General features: G+C 35.1%; 1 protein-coding gene across 1 annotated transcript; it reads left to right on the plus strand.

Moving 5' to 3' along the window:
- Window positions 1-3,312: 3,312 nt before the first annotated feature.
- LOC127107101 (cysteine synthase) lies at window positions 3,313-6,883 on the plus strand. The gene is made up of 9 exons (XM_051044377.1): window positions 3,313-3,538; window positions 3,633-3,742; window positions 3,826-3,883; window positions 5,276-5,677; window positions 5,761-5,812; window positions 5,965-6,044; window positions 6,129-6,188; window positions 6,277-6,357; window positions 6,596-6,883. Exons 1-9 carry the CDS (start codon window positions 3,374-3,376, stop codon window positions 6,686-6,688), a joined length of 1,101 nt encoding a protein of 366 aa, XP_050900334.1. The 5' UTR covers window positions 3,313-3,373; the 3' UTR covers window positions 6,689-6,883.
- Window positions 6,884-17,352: the final 10,469 nt, after the last annotated feature.

Consider the following 17,352-nt stretch of genomic DNA (forward strand, 5'->3'; position numbering starts at 1 on the left):
AATAACTTATGACACTTTGCATAATATTCTATATAGTATTCTCATAGCGGGTCAATCCAGTATAAATATTACTCTTAATATTCATACTTATGTTTAAGACTTGATAACTCCTTATCCATGATCCATGAGATGTGATCATCAGTCTATATACATAATAGTCTTAATGCTTTAATATTATCCAACTTCAAAACAAAGCTCGACTACATATACTTTCATAATAGTGTCCTTATATTTAATAGGATCTCATGATTAAGTCACACTTGATACATTAAACGGACTAGCTATTCTAGGGATTTTAAACATAATAAAGAAAAAAACTTTTATTATTAATAAATAATTCGATACAAGTACCAAAAGTATTGGCCTCTAGGGCTTACACCAACACCCTTACCAATGGCGCATCTTCACATATCACATGCAAAATAATCTTTCTCGTGAATGCAACTTACCCTCAAAGACATCTATAAATACTGCAACACTCAACCTATATGCAACACTCAACCTATCTGCAACACTCAACCTATCTGCAACACTCAACCTATTTGCAACACTCAGCCTATCTACAACACCCAACTTATCTGCAACAATATGTCTCTATTGACCATGGGTGATGAACATTGAGGAATAATCGAGAATATTACGACATTTGTATGTTATTACTTATTCTATATTGTTTATTACTTACTCTTATTTTCGAACAAAATGTCTATATTGTTTATTAATTATTCTTACTTATTTCTTAATTATCTTTTGTTAGGACCCAAAGAGATTTCGATGTCGTGTACATGAATATGTATCACACGACCCTTTGATAGAACCATATCTTCGAGGATGCGGTTTTAATAATCTACTCAACATAGTCTCATACTCAATTGACTACAAATTTATTCTTGCTTTGTTAAAAATATGGAGACCCGAGACCCACACATTTCACCTTCATTTCGGTGAGTGTACTGTCACACTTGAGGACATATACATGTTGTTAGGTCTACCTATCGATGGTAACTCCGTAAATGGTAGAGGTAACCAAGATAATTATATATACGAGGAATTATTGGGTTCCCCTTTGTGTAAAGACACAACTATGAGACAGACTTCGGGTCAACCTAAGGGTCAAGGTATTAATTTAAAATATCTTAAACATTATTATTCAAGTATAACGTTAAACGAAGAATCTACTGAGTATGAAAAGATAATTAAAGCTTGATGTTATATTGTGATTCTATTTAATAATTTTTTATTTCCTGAAAGTACTGGTAATACGGTAAATATTATGTATTTGTCGTTGTTACGAAACATAAATAAAGTAGGCACATATAGTTGGAGTTCAGCTATTTTGTCTCATCTATATCGTTCGTTGTGTAAAAATGGCAAAAAAAATACTTGTACATTTTATTCTCGCGCCTATTTGCTACAAGCATGAGATTGGTCAAGAATGTTGTCACTCGCCCCGGTCAACGAGAAGCCATTCACATTCCCCTACGCAACAAAGTAAGTTTATCTTAAATCTTTTAGTTTATTAGACTTTATACTACAACTAACTGTAACTAATATATTTTCAATCTTTTCGATCTAGGTGGTCAGTTAAGGGGATGAACTACAACAGGTGTCCCAAATACGTTGTAGTAGTCTATTGCAATCTTTTAGACCACATTGGACCAGACGATGTATTACTACTAAACAACTCTATTTTTTATTTTAAAAAATCCAATTACATATCCTCTAATCATGTCAAGTCCTTATACAGTTATCTGGAGGCCGTATTTGAGTCTTGATCATCAGGTTAACGATGATGGTGTTGTAGTTTGGATAGAAAAAACACCAATCATTCGGTTCACTACTATGGAGTTGCACCAGAGTAGCCGTGTAAAGCTGCAGTTCGGCATACAACAACAAATTCCAGAACCTCCGACGTGTTTGAGAGATTGACATCAACAAAGAGTCAATGGCCAATGGGATTATTCCGATTGGAGAGACTTCACAAAAGAAACGTGTCATCGTTGGAGGAATCGACAGTAACACATCTTAAACGAACAAATCATACATGGTGTTAGACTAACTCAACATTATATGGCATGGTTAGGTCGGATACGACACCACGGTTTCTGTCTAAGCCAAGGTATTTGATTGATCCACGACAACGAGCTTCGTCATCAAACGTCCAACAACAAATCTCCGCCCAAGAATAATGTCGACCCACCCAAACCCAACGACACGCCTCACATCATCACCCTACCATATAGACCCAACCATCAAACACCCAACCACGCAACCAATTCATGTTACACACCCAAACTAAAAACTAGGAATCAAACCTTAACCACCAACAACCATACGTAACCACCACATCTGTCTATAGTCCTGATGATTCATACGATTCAATCATATCCCATCATAGCCCCCCACTTATGAACATCCAAACATCACAATGCCACAACATCCAACCATTGTTTGACTTTACTACACCACAACAACCATTGTTTTGTTTCCAAAATGATTCAATGTCCCAATTCGGGCAACCATACCGTCCACAAACCACCTAACCACAACGACCCAACTACGACAACATCGACACCGAACTCAATTACGGCAGCGCCCTTGACAACAACACCCCCAGCTATTGGGAAGAAATGATGACAAATCTGTCAAACACCGCTGTATTTTAAGTTTATATCAGAATATTAATAGTTATTTTTCATTTACCCATTTACTTAATTTATTTATAAGTATAAAATTTAAAATTTAAAAAAATATACATAAAGATTGCGCCACATGCAATGGCGCATGAACATGATTCATAGTAAGCATACGTCAATCGCATTGGGTTCAATGCATGCATGCGCCAATAGTGATGGTGCCTCTGCTCAATGACAAAATGTATGCGTCAAACTGACGTATACTTTAAATGTGTGCATGAAACATGGTTATTTTGGTAAATAAATTACAATTATGATTATTTAAAAAATTAAATTGAAATAGTTGATTATTTAAAAAAAAAATTGACCGCCAGTGTATCTGGACCTAAATTCAAATGTAGTGGAGTGTTCCTATTTATTTGATGTATCTCTCTTACCTTGAAGGAAGTTGTATCCAAAGGCATCGAACTACCAAAGCAAATGAGTTGTAAAGTATGGGGAGGATTTGCAAAATTGGGGGTGAGAGCAGACAATAATATTTCAATTATTGAGTGGATTGAAATATTATATTTCATTGTTGCAGTGTTGATTATTTTAATTTATCTTCATCTTGATTTTATAAGAAACAAACAAAAAAACACATGGAATATGCGATCTCGTGGATATCGTGGACTCCCTGACTAGCATATCGATTTATTTATAAGACTCTGCCATCAAAGCTTTCTCCACAAACACCAATGGCTTCTACTTCCTTACTCAAGTCATTGATTCGTGCTCCCATATCACCGCGATTTGGTATCGGCCACCTTTCGACCTTCTCCAGGATCTATTCGTCCTCCACCTCTAATGTCCAACCGCAAACCAACCTCGACAGTCTCAACATTGCCGGGGACATTACAGAGGTCGGTTTCATACTATTTTTGTTTTTCGTTTGTTTCAATAAGCACACAGTTCAAAGATGAATCTTGTTCATTTGTTGCTGCTTCCATGACACAGCTCATAGGAAAAACGCCAATGGTTTACTTGAACAGTATTACCAAAGGTTGCATTGCTACTATTGCTGCAAAGCTTGAGCTTATGGAACCATGCTGCAGTGTCAAAGACAGGTATTGTTAAATCCAAAATATAGTTACAGTAGCGACGTTACTCTATTTTCTTTTGTTTTGTTTTATCATTTGTTGTGTTGCAGGATCGGTTATAGCATGATTCTTGACGCTGAGAGGAAAGGACTCATTACACCCGGAAAGGTAAAACATGATACAAATGATATATCTTCATTAGTATGATTTTATTTTGTTGTTATTGAAATACTTTCTCCAATAATTATTGTAAATAAATAAAAAATATTTTAAATATTTTTTTCGATTGCGATATGACATATGTTTGATGTATTCTTAGTAGAGAAAATAGGATCTCAGTGTATAAATTAATTATATACGGTTAACCAATGATTACCGGATATTCTATTAAGTTAAACTAAAATTTTAAATTATTTGTATCATATGCTACAACAGTAATATATTTGTATTGAACGATAATGTTTGGCATCATATTTTTTTAATGTTAAAAGGTTCATTGCAATATCATTTTGGTAAGAGCAATACTATTTTTAAACCCTAAATATACGCTAATACTAAATACAGATTATTCTATTTATATGCTGAAGAGTATTTTTTTATTTTTTTATGAATAAAAAAATATATTTTATATAATTTGTGTTTAATTAATTTTATTATTATATTAACCACAAATATATAAATATATAGGTTATTAATCACATATTTTATTTATAATTTATTAATCAAATTCACTATTAATAAATTTCATAATATTAACCAAGTTCTGATATTAAAATATAAAATATAATTGAGTATAGAGACCGATTATTATATTTTATATTCTAATGTCAGAACTTGGTTAATATTATGATATTTATTGGTTAATGAAGTAGTAAATTTGGTTAATGAATTATAAAAAAAATATGTGGTTAATAACTTATATTTTTATGATTAATATAGTAATAAAATTGATCATATGTTATAAAAATAATTTTAAAAATAAAAATATTTTTTATAAATATTATTTTTATTTATAAAAAATAAAAAATATTATTCACCGTATAAATACGATGAATAGTGCTATGTGTAAATATTAAGGTATAAATTAGTGTAAAAATAGCACTATTGTTTTTGTAATAATTGATATCCAAGCAAAAGCTATATTAATCAAATCCGCTTTAACATATTTGTTTATTTATTGATATGTTTTAAGCATTATAATATTAATTTTGCTACTAAATAAATTTAAATGGACAGACAATATATAAAAGAAAAATATATCAACTTTTTGCTAATCTTATATCCCAAGTTTTTAAATAATATATTTTTATTTTAATATATTTGAATAATTACTATATTTTTAATTATTTATATTATAAAATATATTTTTTATGCTATTTTTTTACATAAAATTTCAATTTATTTTTGTTTTAGACTTCATAAGTTGAACTGGCCATGAATATTATTATGGATATTTGTGTTTATGTTTGTTGCTTCCACGTAGTATAAATTTGTTGAAGTGAATCAAACTTCAATTAAATGTTACTTTAATCCCTTTTGCTTTTGTTATTCTTAACTCAGAGTATTTTGGTGGAACCTACCGGTGGTAACACAGGAATTGGTCTTGCCTATATAGCAGCTACTAAAGGATATAAACTCATTTTGACAATGCCTGTTCAAATGAGTTTAGAAAGAAGAATTCTTATGAGAGCATTTGGAGCTGAACTTGTTTTGACTGAACATTCCAAGTCTATACCTGGAGCAATTCAAAAAGCTGAAGAAATTGTGAAAAATACACCTAATGCATTCATGCTTCAACAATATGATAATCCTTCAAATCCTCAAGCACATTACGACAGCACTGGGCCAGAGATATGGAAAGATACAAGAGGTAAGGTAGATATTTTAGTTTCAGGAATTGGAACTGGTGGAACCCTTACTGGAACAGCTCGATTTCTAAAAGAACAAAACCCAAACATTAAGGTAGGTAAAACATTTTCAATGACATGATTGTCCTTTAGTATCAATTAACTAATAAAAAGATATTAATCATGAGTGTCTTTTAGGTTGTTGGTGTAGAGCCTCTCGAAAGCAACGTACTTAGCGGTGGAACAGCAAGTAAGAAATGTGAAATAAAAGATTTATGTGTTGCGTTAATTGTATATATTTATATTTTAGAATATTCGGCATAATGTATCTCGTTAAACCAACTCAATTAATAGTTTATAGAGGTGGAAAAAAATATTTGACCTAATGAATTGTAATTACAGATCCTCACATAATTCAGGGTATTGGGGCTGGTTTTGTGCCCAAAAATTTGGATAGAAAAGTCATGGATGAAGTTATAGCGGTTTGTTATTGTGTTTTACTCTTTTCACATTCTTTTCATCAAAACTCAAAGCATTAATCTAATTTATGAAGACATTTTTTGCAGATATCAGGTGAAGAATCAATCAAAACTTCAAAGACAATAGCACTTCAGGAAGGCCTGTTGGTTAGTGATTTATGTCAATTTGTTGTATCTTGATTAACCATTGGCTTTATACTTTGGCTATTCATACATTCTTCCCTTTGGTAAATAGGTGGGAATGTCTTCGGGTTGTGCTGCTGCAGCCGCATTGCAGCTTGCAAAGAGGCCTGAAAATGAGGGAAAGCTTATTGTGGTATATGCACATCTCATCATTAATAATTATCATTTTATCATTTTTTTTCCACTTTGGATGGTATGTTAACCGAGGTAGACATTGATTATATGTCTCTTCAGCCAATTAGACTCTATTATTTACTTTCTTACTAATGTCATCTTTGTATTTTTAACTCCTAAAAGTTATAAAATTTAAAATTTGCATAATTAAAATATTTTATTTTTATTTTAATATCCATCATTTTTATTCGTTGCAGGTGATATTTCCAAGTTTCGGTGAAAGATATTTATCTAGTGTTCTTTTTCAAGAAGTGCGAGAGGAATGTGAGAAGATGCAAGTAGTGCCATGAAACAATTTTACTCGTTTCATGTTTTAGACGCCTTTTTAATTGTACTTTGTAAGAAGGGTCGATGATACCCTTGATTTGTTTGGACTTATAGTTTCTAGCTCTTCGGTTGTGTTAGATTTCTTTAATTTTTTATCATTGGTTGCTTTTGCATTGTATCACAATCTTCTACTTTTTATGTTGTTGGTGTTGTTGTTATTGTCGTCGTTGTCATCATTTTTAGTTGTAATTTCTTTTTTCCTTAAAAGAGTCGTTTCTACGAAATTGTTTTTCTCTAGTTCAATTCATTTTTAGGTTTATTGTTTCTGTTTGTTTGTTATGTGATCGTAATAAATTATAATATGATGTATACTTTTGACAAGTGTACCAAAATATTGTCAAATAATATGATCCATGAGAATTGTTTCTGATTTCTAAACTTCAAGCTACTTAGGTAGTAAAATCGACGGGAAGGGGTATATGATTAACATATATTGTTGGATGAAGAAATAAAGAAATATTGTAATTGAGTTAGTAATAAAACATGATTAGATCATCTGAATCCACTTTTTTATCATTATGTTTTAATCACGGTATAATTCATATAATTACTCATAAAATTAAGATAAACTAACAAAAATTATGCTAAGATGAATGACTTAGGAAGATTAATGTTAATGTTGTATATAAAATATAAAATATAAATTCAAAGTCAGATTTCCTCGAAAAATAGTATAAGTGTGAGGGGTATGATTAGTATGAATTATGATATGTCATTTCCCTCCTCTAAAGGAGGTGTATTTATAAAGGCTATTAGGTTTAGGGTTCTCTTGGAAAGGGTCATCATCCACCCAGTCAATGGTGGACCGTTTAATCCTTATTTCTAAGGAGGCGTGAGTAAGTTGATGACCCTGACTTCTCTCTTCCCAAGAAAACGTCTATCCAATATTTTCTATGATTGGGCAATAGGAAAACCCTAGGGCGAGGCGATACCTTCCCTGGGGAGAAATATTTCTTACGCCTTTCCTAAGGCGTTCTAAAGTCATCACCCTAGGCGGGTCCCTGTATAAATATAACATTACACAGTCCCTCAAGCACGAAACCTTTTGATGGATGGTGAAATATTTTTTAGATCGAGGCTTAGAGAAATATCCCGAGGACCTGCACTTCTCGAGGAGGTATTGTTAGCTGTAATTTTGACACTCAAAAAGATATAGGAAGTCAAATATAAAACTTAAGAAAATATTTGGAAAATTCAAGCTGACTTCGACGGGAAGTTAGGTAAAGCCTTTCGACTGGAACTTTGCAAAGAAGTTGTCATACTGTCGAAATAGCATTATAATGGGACTTAGAAGTTTCTGAAATGATTTGAAGATGAGTTCGACGAGGATAATTCAAAACGAGGCTGTAGTGGGGTATTCGTTACCATTAGAGATATTGACTAAATCCAAGGTAAACCATACAAGTCGAGTCGCCACCACACTTCTATTTATCCAAAGGAATGGTTAGAAAGCGAACAAAAACCTAAAAGTTTTATCGAATCAAAAACTAGTAAAAATGTCAGAGATCGGGGTAAGGGGGTTGGTTATGCAATGGGAAGGTGTTAAACACCCAAAACATCCTAGGTACTCCTAGGGAGCCCTTTTCACACTTGTTGTAAGGTTGATATTTTGTGAAAATTTGTTTGTGCAAACATGATTGAAGAGATGAGAATAGAATATACAAGTTATTTACAGTTTTATGTTTGAATGGATAAACCCATTGCCTACGTACCATCTTAAAAAAAAGATTACGATCAAAACCTCGTAGTTCGGGGTAAAAATCTCAAAATGAGTTGGTGAATTAATTGGTCCAAAAGCCTTAAGGTCTTTTGTTATCCAAGGGAGAAAACTCAACTTAAAAACCACAAATCCACCATGTGAGGATAGCTTCAACATGCTAGTGAGGGGTTAACCCTATAATAAGCATGGAAGACTCATTGTCCATCACTAAGGATATAGGTGAGTATTAAATCTACCTCAAGGATAACTCAAACCTACTAGCTAAAGGTTATGAAAATTTTTTGATAAGGAAATGGCCATTGAAACCACAAAAAAAGCACTTGAATGGGTTATATTTACCAATGAAATGTATTTACAAAGTATGGTCAAAGTTGACTTTAGGATTCAATTCAAAATAAGTGTTATGAAAAGAGAGTTTGAAAATCAAAAGCATAAGGCTTAGGTTTCTAATGTTTAAAAACAAGTGTTAAATGTTTGCACAAAAGTTTTGGCTTGGGTTAGAGTGGAGAGAAGAAGAAGAATGGCTAAAGTCCTAATCATACAAGAGATGAAGGATAAGAAACAAGACCACAAATGGAGTTCCTCTCTTGAGATCATATTGATGATCCAAGTAGCTCTCATCCTTTGGAATATGCAAGCAAAATAAGCGTAAGCTCAAACAATCAACATAATCAAACAAACTCTTAGAAGATCCCCAATGGCTCTTGTATCTTTCACTTTGGATGAACATGGCAATGGTTCTTCAATTTGGCTCAAAATAGGATTCCCTAGCACAAAAGCACACACATCAAAAGGTTCTATCAAACAAATAAAGAATGAACAAGAAGGAGTTTAGGAATTGGTCCTTTCAAAGTTTTCTTCAATATTTATAGCACTCTAAAGGCCCAATGCCTAGTTGCTCTTTGACTTTTATAGCATTCTAAAGGTCCAATGCCTAGTTGCTCTTCGACTCCAATTTTGCATAGGGAATGTCCTAAAGTCTAAGTCCATTTGTCCATTTTGGCATTTTGGTCCACAACAATCAAAATCAAACACAAGCACAATAATATATACACAATTATGTGCTCAAGTGAGCAAAAGGCAAATTGCATTAACATAAACATGTGCTCAAATGAGCAAAGGAGAAAGCAAATGAATAATATGTACAAGAATGGTAAATTGCATAAATGTAAAGAGCAAGAATTAAATGTTAATAGTTAATGGTTAGTATTAGTGTGCCATAAGGAAATTTAGCGCTATGTTAAGCAATCATAATTGGACTTATGTAGAAGTCACAACTATCTGAGGCCGGTCAATAATAATGTAGGCAACAACACAAGTTAGAGATTTTGATTAGTGAATCAAACTCCTACAACTTGCCATGCCAAAAAGAAGATGAGAAATGATCTTGTATTGATTTAGGTTCTTTGCTTGATTAGGAAGCAACTTATCCTTAATGCAAAGCCATTCACTTGATCCACGATCAAGATGAATTAGATTTGAATCAAGGAAGGTTAAACCTCCCATGTATCAAGGCTAACCACCAATCTTTAACTCATTCATCAAAAAAAGAAAAAGAAGAAGGAGAAGAAGATGAATATTAAAGTACATTAATGGAAATGGAATGAAATAATCAACAAGCATTGACCAAAGATAGAGAAGATCAATGTCAAACAATGGAAAACAGAAGCATAATGAAGATTAGAAGTCAAGAAACAACTATAATATTTTTGGTATTTTTCAATATTTAAATAAAACTTGAATTAAAATAATAAAGAAAGGTCAAACTTCAAATTCACTTCAAATCAACTTTGAAAAGTCCAAGTGAATTATCCCAAGTTCAACAAGGTCAAACAAAGTTTGACAAAAAATTTCAGCATTTTTAGAAGTCAGAAACTATTTTAAATCAATTAAAAATGCATAAAAATAACCTAATTGAATTAAAATCTCAAATAAATCTCAAATCAATTAATAAATTGATGAGAATATTTTTCATAGATCTATCGTCATTCAAAGAGGTTGGAAAAATATTTTTGTATTTTTTGGATATCAAAAACTATTTTAAATGAATTAAAAATAAGCAGAAAAGAGAATATTCCTAAAAAATATCAAATGATAAAATAAAAAATATTAAAAAATCATTTTTAGAAACTAGAAATTAAAAGGAGAAAAATGCAATTGGTCTCATATTTTTTGGACCAATAATGAAGGAGATATGAATTTTTAAAAAGAAATGGAATTAAAAGAAATAAAAGAAATAGAAATCAGAAATTAGAAAATGTGAAAATGCGTGGACCGTCTGATGAGACCTCATTAATTGACGTGGATCATCACGTGGCCAGGAAGCGCACGCTCACCATACATGCTAGTCAACTGAAGTGCACCATGCCATTAAAATAGTCATAACAATGAACGTATGAGATTAGATTTGGAAAATGAAATGGAAGGCTCAGATCTAATCTGGAGACCAGACGGTGACCAGCGCCACCGTCTTCTCTGGCCAGCTCCCGTGAGGTTCAAAAATTGCAGAGAAAAAAAATGTGCATGAAAAGCCACGATCCAGGTATCAATCGAAAGCTGGGGTGATGTACATCACCCCTGTACCAGTCAAATCCTCTCTAGGTTTCTACATTAGGAGAAATCATAGGTGGAAATTTTGTGGTGTTCAAATGAACTTAATGGATTTTGAAAATTCGAAGCTCAAGAATGTTGCCTTTATACAAAGGACTTCAGATCACACAACAACAAGAAATAACCAGTATATGAGTAGATTCGAAGAAATTAAAATGTGAGGTAAACCTCTGATTTGCAGAGCTTGAAGTCACAATTCCTTGCTATGGATGCTTGCAGTTTGTTCCTTGGATCAAAGGGAAGAAGGCTAAGGAACTTTAGATCTAAGAAAACAATTGAGGTAATTGAATTCTAGATATGAAAATTGAGAGGAAAATGAGTGAGTTCCTTTGGTGTGAGGGTGAGGGTTCAATTGCACAACATTTAGGGCGCCTTCAGGTTAGTGAAATGAAGAGCAATGGCATGGTATTTATAGGCAAGGCAATGCTGAAATGCATGATCACAACTTTGCATGAATGGAAAGGGCATCCATGCATGGGCCTGTACAGGCGCATGGAGGGCCCAATTCCACTTGGATTTGGCAGCTGATGCTAAGCATGTACAAATTGGACGTGCATATTATGTATTAATGGCTCATGCAATGCAAATTTTATTGATTTCAAAAAATGTACCAAAATGTTTAGGTCTTCGAAAATGCCATGTCCAAAATAGAAACACCACCTCATAAGTAATGGTTGGAAAGCTTTTTGCATAAGGATAATTTTTTATGTTGATAAAAACTCCATTTGAGCCTTGGAAATTGATGAAAAGTGGTCATGAAGTGTAGGGTACAAAACATGTACATGTGAGATTTTCAAAAATGGCCAAAGTTCAAGCTCTTCTGTTTCAATGATGCAAGCTCCAAATGACAAAATCTTAACATGAAAGTTGTAGATCTTTTCAATACAATAAATTTGGACTTAAACTTTGCATCATTTGGATTTTTGATGAAGAAGTTATGGGCACCTGAAGTTGGACTTTTTCACATTTCAATGCTTTTGGTCCAAAGTGACCTATAATGTTTTGCATTATCACATGTATTTCTTTTAAGATTTTGAAATTTTTCTCAACATAACATTTTAAGCACACATCTTAAGCTTTCCAATTCATTTGATCCCACCTCAAAATCATGAAAAATGAAGGAGTTAAGTCCTTGGGAAGTTGACCCAAAATTAGGGTTTCAATCAAAATGACCTATAATGTCTTGGAATGGATGATGACCTTCCAAGCATCAAATAAATTTTTGATGAACATGAAAGTTGTTCATATGGTTCTTAAGAACATTTTTTCACTTGGGATCATCTCCATTTGACAAACACATCAAAAGTTAGGTCTCAGTGTATTTCAAAATAGTTAGATGAATTGACTGATCAACTTCTCAAGTCCAATCCTCATATCTTGATGAATTGATGATTGAGGACACTCAAATAAGTTTAAATATGCATGAAATGATGAATTAAAGAACTTCTCTTGATTTCATTTGATCATGGGTTGAGATTGCTTCATGAGCAAGGCACAATTGATGAACAAATGAATTGGGGTTTCCTTGGGAAACAAGCCTCAATCCCTTTGGTTTTCTTTGATCAAAATGATGAATTGAGATACTTGGGAGGCATATTTTAAGGATGAGAGCTTTGGGAACCATTTCCATGCTTGCTTTCATTTTCCCTTGACCATATCAATGCACATAGGATCTCCTAAAAGCTTTGGATCTTGTGACTGCTCAAGCTACAAACAAAAGATGTTAGTAACATATTTTTATGCTTTTGGTTAGTAAATAAAAATGAGAAAAGCAATAATACACAATTCAAGCATGCTCGGTGATCTCAAACCAACTCACAAGGGATCCCATCCAAAGGTAAGGAGCCAAGATGCTATGATCCTTGAGGCAAGATGCAAATGTAATGTTATGATGCCATGAGGGATCTTAGGGTCAAAATTAGGGTCTTACAGATGCCCCTATTTAAGGTCATTCTAGCCGGAGAAGTGAAGGTTAAAATCTTCGTCTCGACGAGGTAGAATGAGCTTAAATAATAACAAAGAGACGAATTTTGGTCCCTAAGAGACCTCATGATGCAAATGTATGGATGCAAAAGTTAATGCTCTGTGGGGGATATATGTCCACAAAGGAGAAAAGAAATCAGGAGAAATCGACCATCCATATGAGTAATACACTAAATGGGACAGAGACTTTGGGGATTTCGATGGGGATAAGAAAGGGAATGAAATGTGTGAGCAGGTCACAACTTAGAACTTGCTGAGACAGGAGAGGAATTCCATGAAAATAAATCAATGGAAAGACTTGAGCTGACTCAGGGATGCATGTATTGGGGAATATGCCAATACAGCAAAACTATCCACAAAGGATACTTCAGATGAAAATCCGGACTCAGATGGGGAAAATCCACTAAGGGACCTCGTTGGGGAACGTCCAAACAGGACTCAGCTGAGGAAACTACGACTGAGGTATTACCGGTTACTGGGTAATAAGCTCAAGGAGACATGTGATCAAAGCACCGGTATGAGGGTGAAAGAACAACACGCTCGGGGAGAATGAATATCTAAGACCCGTATAAGGGTGAGAGATATCAAACATCCAAAATCATCTAAGGAAGACCTAAAAAGGTATTTTTTCAACTCAGGAAATCTGACTCCACAGGGGACAAAAGTCATAATAGGGAGCAGAAGGGAAGGAACACCAGGGATACCGGATACTAGGCATATAATAGGTGACCAACCAAGAGTGAATTGGGGAATATTTCCAAGACACTCATCATCCAAAAGGAGGGCTAAAAATCAAACTCAATTTACAGGATGGGCATTCGACTCCATAAAGAGGATACGAATCTTACTCGACTGGGGAAGACCAAAAGACTTCGACTGAAGAGCGCATGAGATATATTATCTATTACCGTCAGAACGTAGATAACATAATCGCATGGAAGATTATCCACAACCGGTTACTGGGTTAATAAAGGATAAATCGACCGACAAGAAAGGACATCGGGATACCGAATACTAGGTATAAAATGATGACCAATCAAAGGGAGAAACAATCATTACCGACAAAGGGTAAATGAGAGATGGCTCGCTGGGGATACATTGCTTTATCAGAGCAATTATCCAAAAGATGAAGGAATATCAATACCGAATATTGGATAAAGATAACCAACAAGGATGGGATTACGTCTACCAGATAATAGGTAGAGAACCACAGAGGGGTAACCATCATCGGTTAGGATGAACAAAATAAGGTTAACTCTGCAAGGGATAAGATGAGGTTTACAACTACCGGTATGAGGGTAGAAAACCACAGAAATAGGACTTACAATTACCGGCTATGAGCCTAATGCAAGAACTAAAGTTCTTTCTGGGAATTCAAATTAACCAAACTTCAGAAGTCACGTACGTTCATCAAAGCAAATACATAAAAGATGTTCTGAAGAAATTTGACATGGCTGAATGCAACTCTGCAAAGACTCCCATGCATCCAACATGCATTCTTGAAAAGGAAGAAGTCAGCAAAAAGGTTTGTCAGAAGCTCTATCGTGGTATGATAGGCTCCCTTCTCTATCTGACTGCTACTCGACCTGATATTCTCTTTAGTGTCTGTCTTTGTGCCAGATTCCAATTAGATCCTAGAGAAACTCACTTAACAGCAGTTAAGAGAATTTTCAAATATCTGAAAGGAACTCCTAACCTGGGCCTGATGTATGAGAAAACATCAGAGTATAGACTTTCGGGTTACTGTGATGCAGATTACGCAGGAGATAGATTGGAACGAAAAAGCACATCTGGAAATTGTCAGCTCCTAGGAAACAATCTGATATCCTGGGCCAGCAAAAGACAGTCAACTATCGCTCTATCAACTGCAGAAGCTGAATACATCTCAGCATCACTGTGCACAACTCAGATGCTCTGGATGAAGAATCAGTTAGAAGATCTGCAAATCTTCGAGAGTAACATTCCTATCTTTTGTGATAATACTGCCGCCATTTGTTTAAGTAAGAATCCCATTCTACACTCCAGAGCCAAGCACATTGAAATAAAACATCATTTTATCAGAGACTATGTTCAGAAAGGGATAGTAACATTGAAGTTCATTGATACAGATCATCAATGGGCAGATATCTTTACTAAGCCTTTAGCTGAAGATAGATTTCTTTTTATCTTAGAAAATCTGAACATTCAAAATTGCCCTGAATAAAGTGTGCCTCTGAAGATGTAAAATGAGACTCTGACATAAACAAATAAGCTTCTGCCTCTGACTCTGATACTTCTACCAAGTTAAGAAGATATCTGAGTTAGAAATCTCCAGGAACCATTCGTTTGGTATTCCTGAAGATCAGATAAAGCAAACACGTGGAGTGAATTGCGTCTAACTTTGGAACTTCTAGACAGCTGTCCAGAAGTAAATCAAAGGACAGACGTTTGAAATCTCCTCGAGAAGTGTGCATACTGTTGGGATTAGACATTCTTTAATGAGTCATAATCATTTCTCCCTCTAAACGTGCTAACTTGGTTTTCGTGTTTACTCTGATTTGCGTGTCGTTTTGCATGCGTTTTCTTTTGGGTATTTAAACACTCCTCTCACGCTTCACACACACTTCACTCTCACTCACTTGCTTAAACCAAGTTCTCTCAGGCATTTCTGCAAGCAGTTCATCTTCATCTCCGTTCTTCATCATCAATGGATTCTCAACAACAATCCGTATTCAACTTTTCTCAACAAATGAACTCCAGCAACGCAGCTCAAAGCACAAGCATTTCTACTCCAACCGTTACAGGCGTAACTGCAACACCAGTATACAAGGAGCCTCACATTCTTGACCGTGAGCCTCATATCAATCTTGCAACTCCTTTCGAGAAACTGGATGTTTTGTGTGAATCACTGGTGGATTTCAACAACATGAAGAGGAATGGAGTAGACCTAACTGAAGAACTCCGTCAACAAGGTTGGGAAAACTACTTTCAACGGCTCTATGGCCCTGTTTACCCAAACCTTATTAAGGAATTCTGGAGGTTTGCTGACGCTGACGACCACTTCATAGTCTCCTACGTATTGGGGGTAAAAATTGTGATTACTGAAAAGTCTATAGCTGCCTTGCTAAACATGGAAAAAGCTGGAGGAAGAAGGATTTACAACATCAATCCTAGGGCAAAATACATTGCTCAAGAAATCAACCCCACTATCTTCAAACTCAACACAGAAGGCAACCCATCAAAGAACAAGGAACTTCATCAGAATCTCCGGGTGTGGCTCAAAATCATTCTGGGAACTATTCATCATCGCCCAGCATCTAACTCATCAGATTACATCAATACAGATCAGAAATGCATTATGTATTGTATCCATAAGGGTCTGAAGTTGTGCCTCCCTGCACTCCTCTTCAAATACCTCAGAGATTCTGTACGGGAAACCAGGAACAACATGAAACCCAGAACCTACATTCCTCTGGGAAGACTCCTCTCAGACGTGCTGATAGAAAATGGTCTTGTGGACCATCTGATTAAACACAAACTCATGGAAGACTTGGCTATAGAAACTGGAAGGCCTCTGAATTCCAGGAATCTGAAGAGCATGGGGATTCTGGAGAAGATTCATGTTAAACCTACTCTGGATACTTCTTGGGAAGCCTTAAAAGATCAGAGGGATATGCCAAATGGTCTATGCAAGTTCTACAGGGATGAACCCAAAGAAGCAATTCTCCACTATCTTCAACGTCTGAAGGATGAAGGAGTGGACATCTCAGACTTCAGATTGAGCGATCTGCCAGAGTCAGCTCCAGACTTCGTGAGGTTTAAAAGAGGTCCATCTGAGAAGGCATCAAAGAAGAAGAAAGCAAAGCTAGGGGATTCCTCTGAATCAAGACCTCCAGCACCTCTACAAGAGTCTTCTGGTAAGTCTGCCTCTTCTGCTCCCTCTCTACAGCAAGTTGCCTCTTCTACTCCTCTACCTACACCCATCTACACCACCTCTGAAACTCCTCCTTCCACCACCAGAACCTCTCAACCCTTACCCAAATTCAACCTTGCCAATACCTCATTACCACTATCCGAAGCTGAACAATTAAATCAAACCACTTCCTCATCCTCAGCCCCAGAATCACCTCCCTACTTTGACATTTCCTCCGACACCGAACCCTCTAACCCCGCTTCTCCCACACTAACCCAACTTCAGACTCTAAACCGTGATTCACAACAACCACAACAACCTCCACCTGAGCCTGAAATAACCTCACCACCCACAGAACAACCAACTGTCACTCCATCTGAAGTTCAACCCTCTGACCTCAACACCTCTGACATTACCCCTCC

The sequence above is a fragment of the Lathyrus oleraceus genome, chromosome 7 (genome assembly GCF_024323335.1).
Source record: "Lathyrus oleraceus cultivar Zhongwan6 chromosome 7, CAAS_Psat_ZW6_1.0, whole genome shotgun sequence".
Lineage (NCBI taxonomy): Eukaryota > Viridiplantae > Streptophyta > Magnoliopsida > Fabales > Fabaceae > Lathyrus > Lathyrus oleraceus.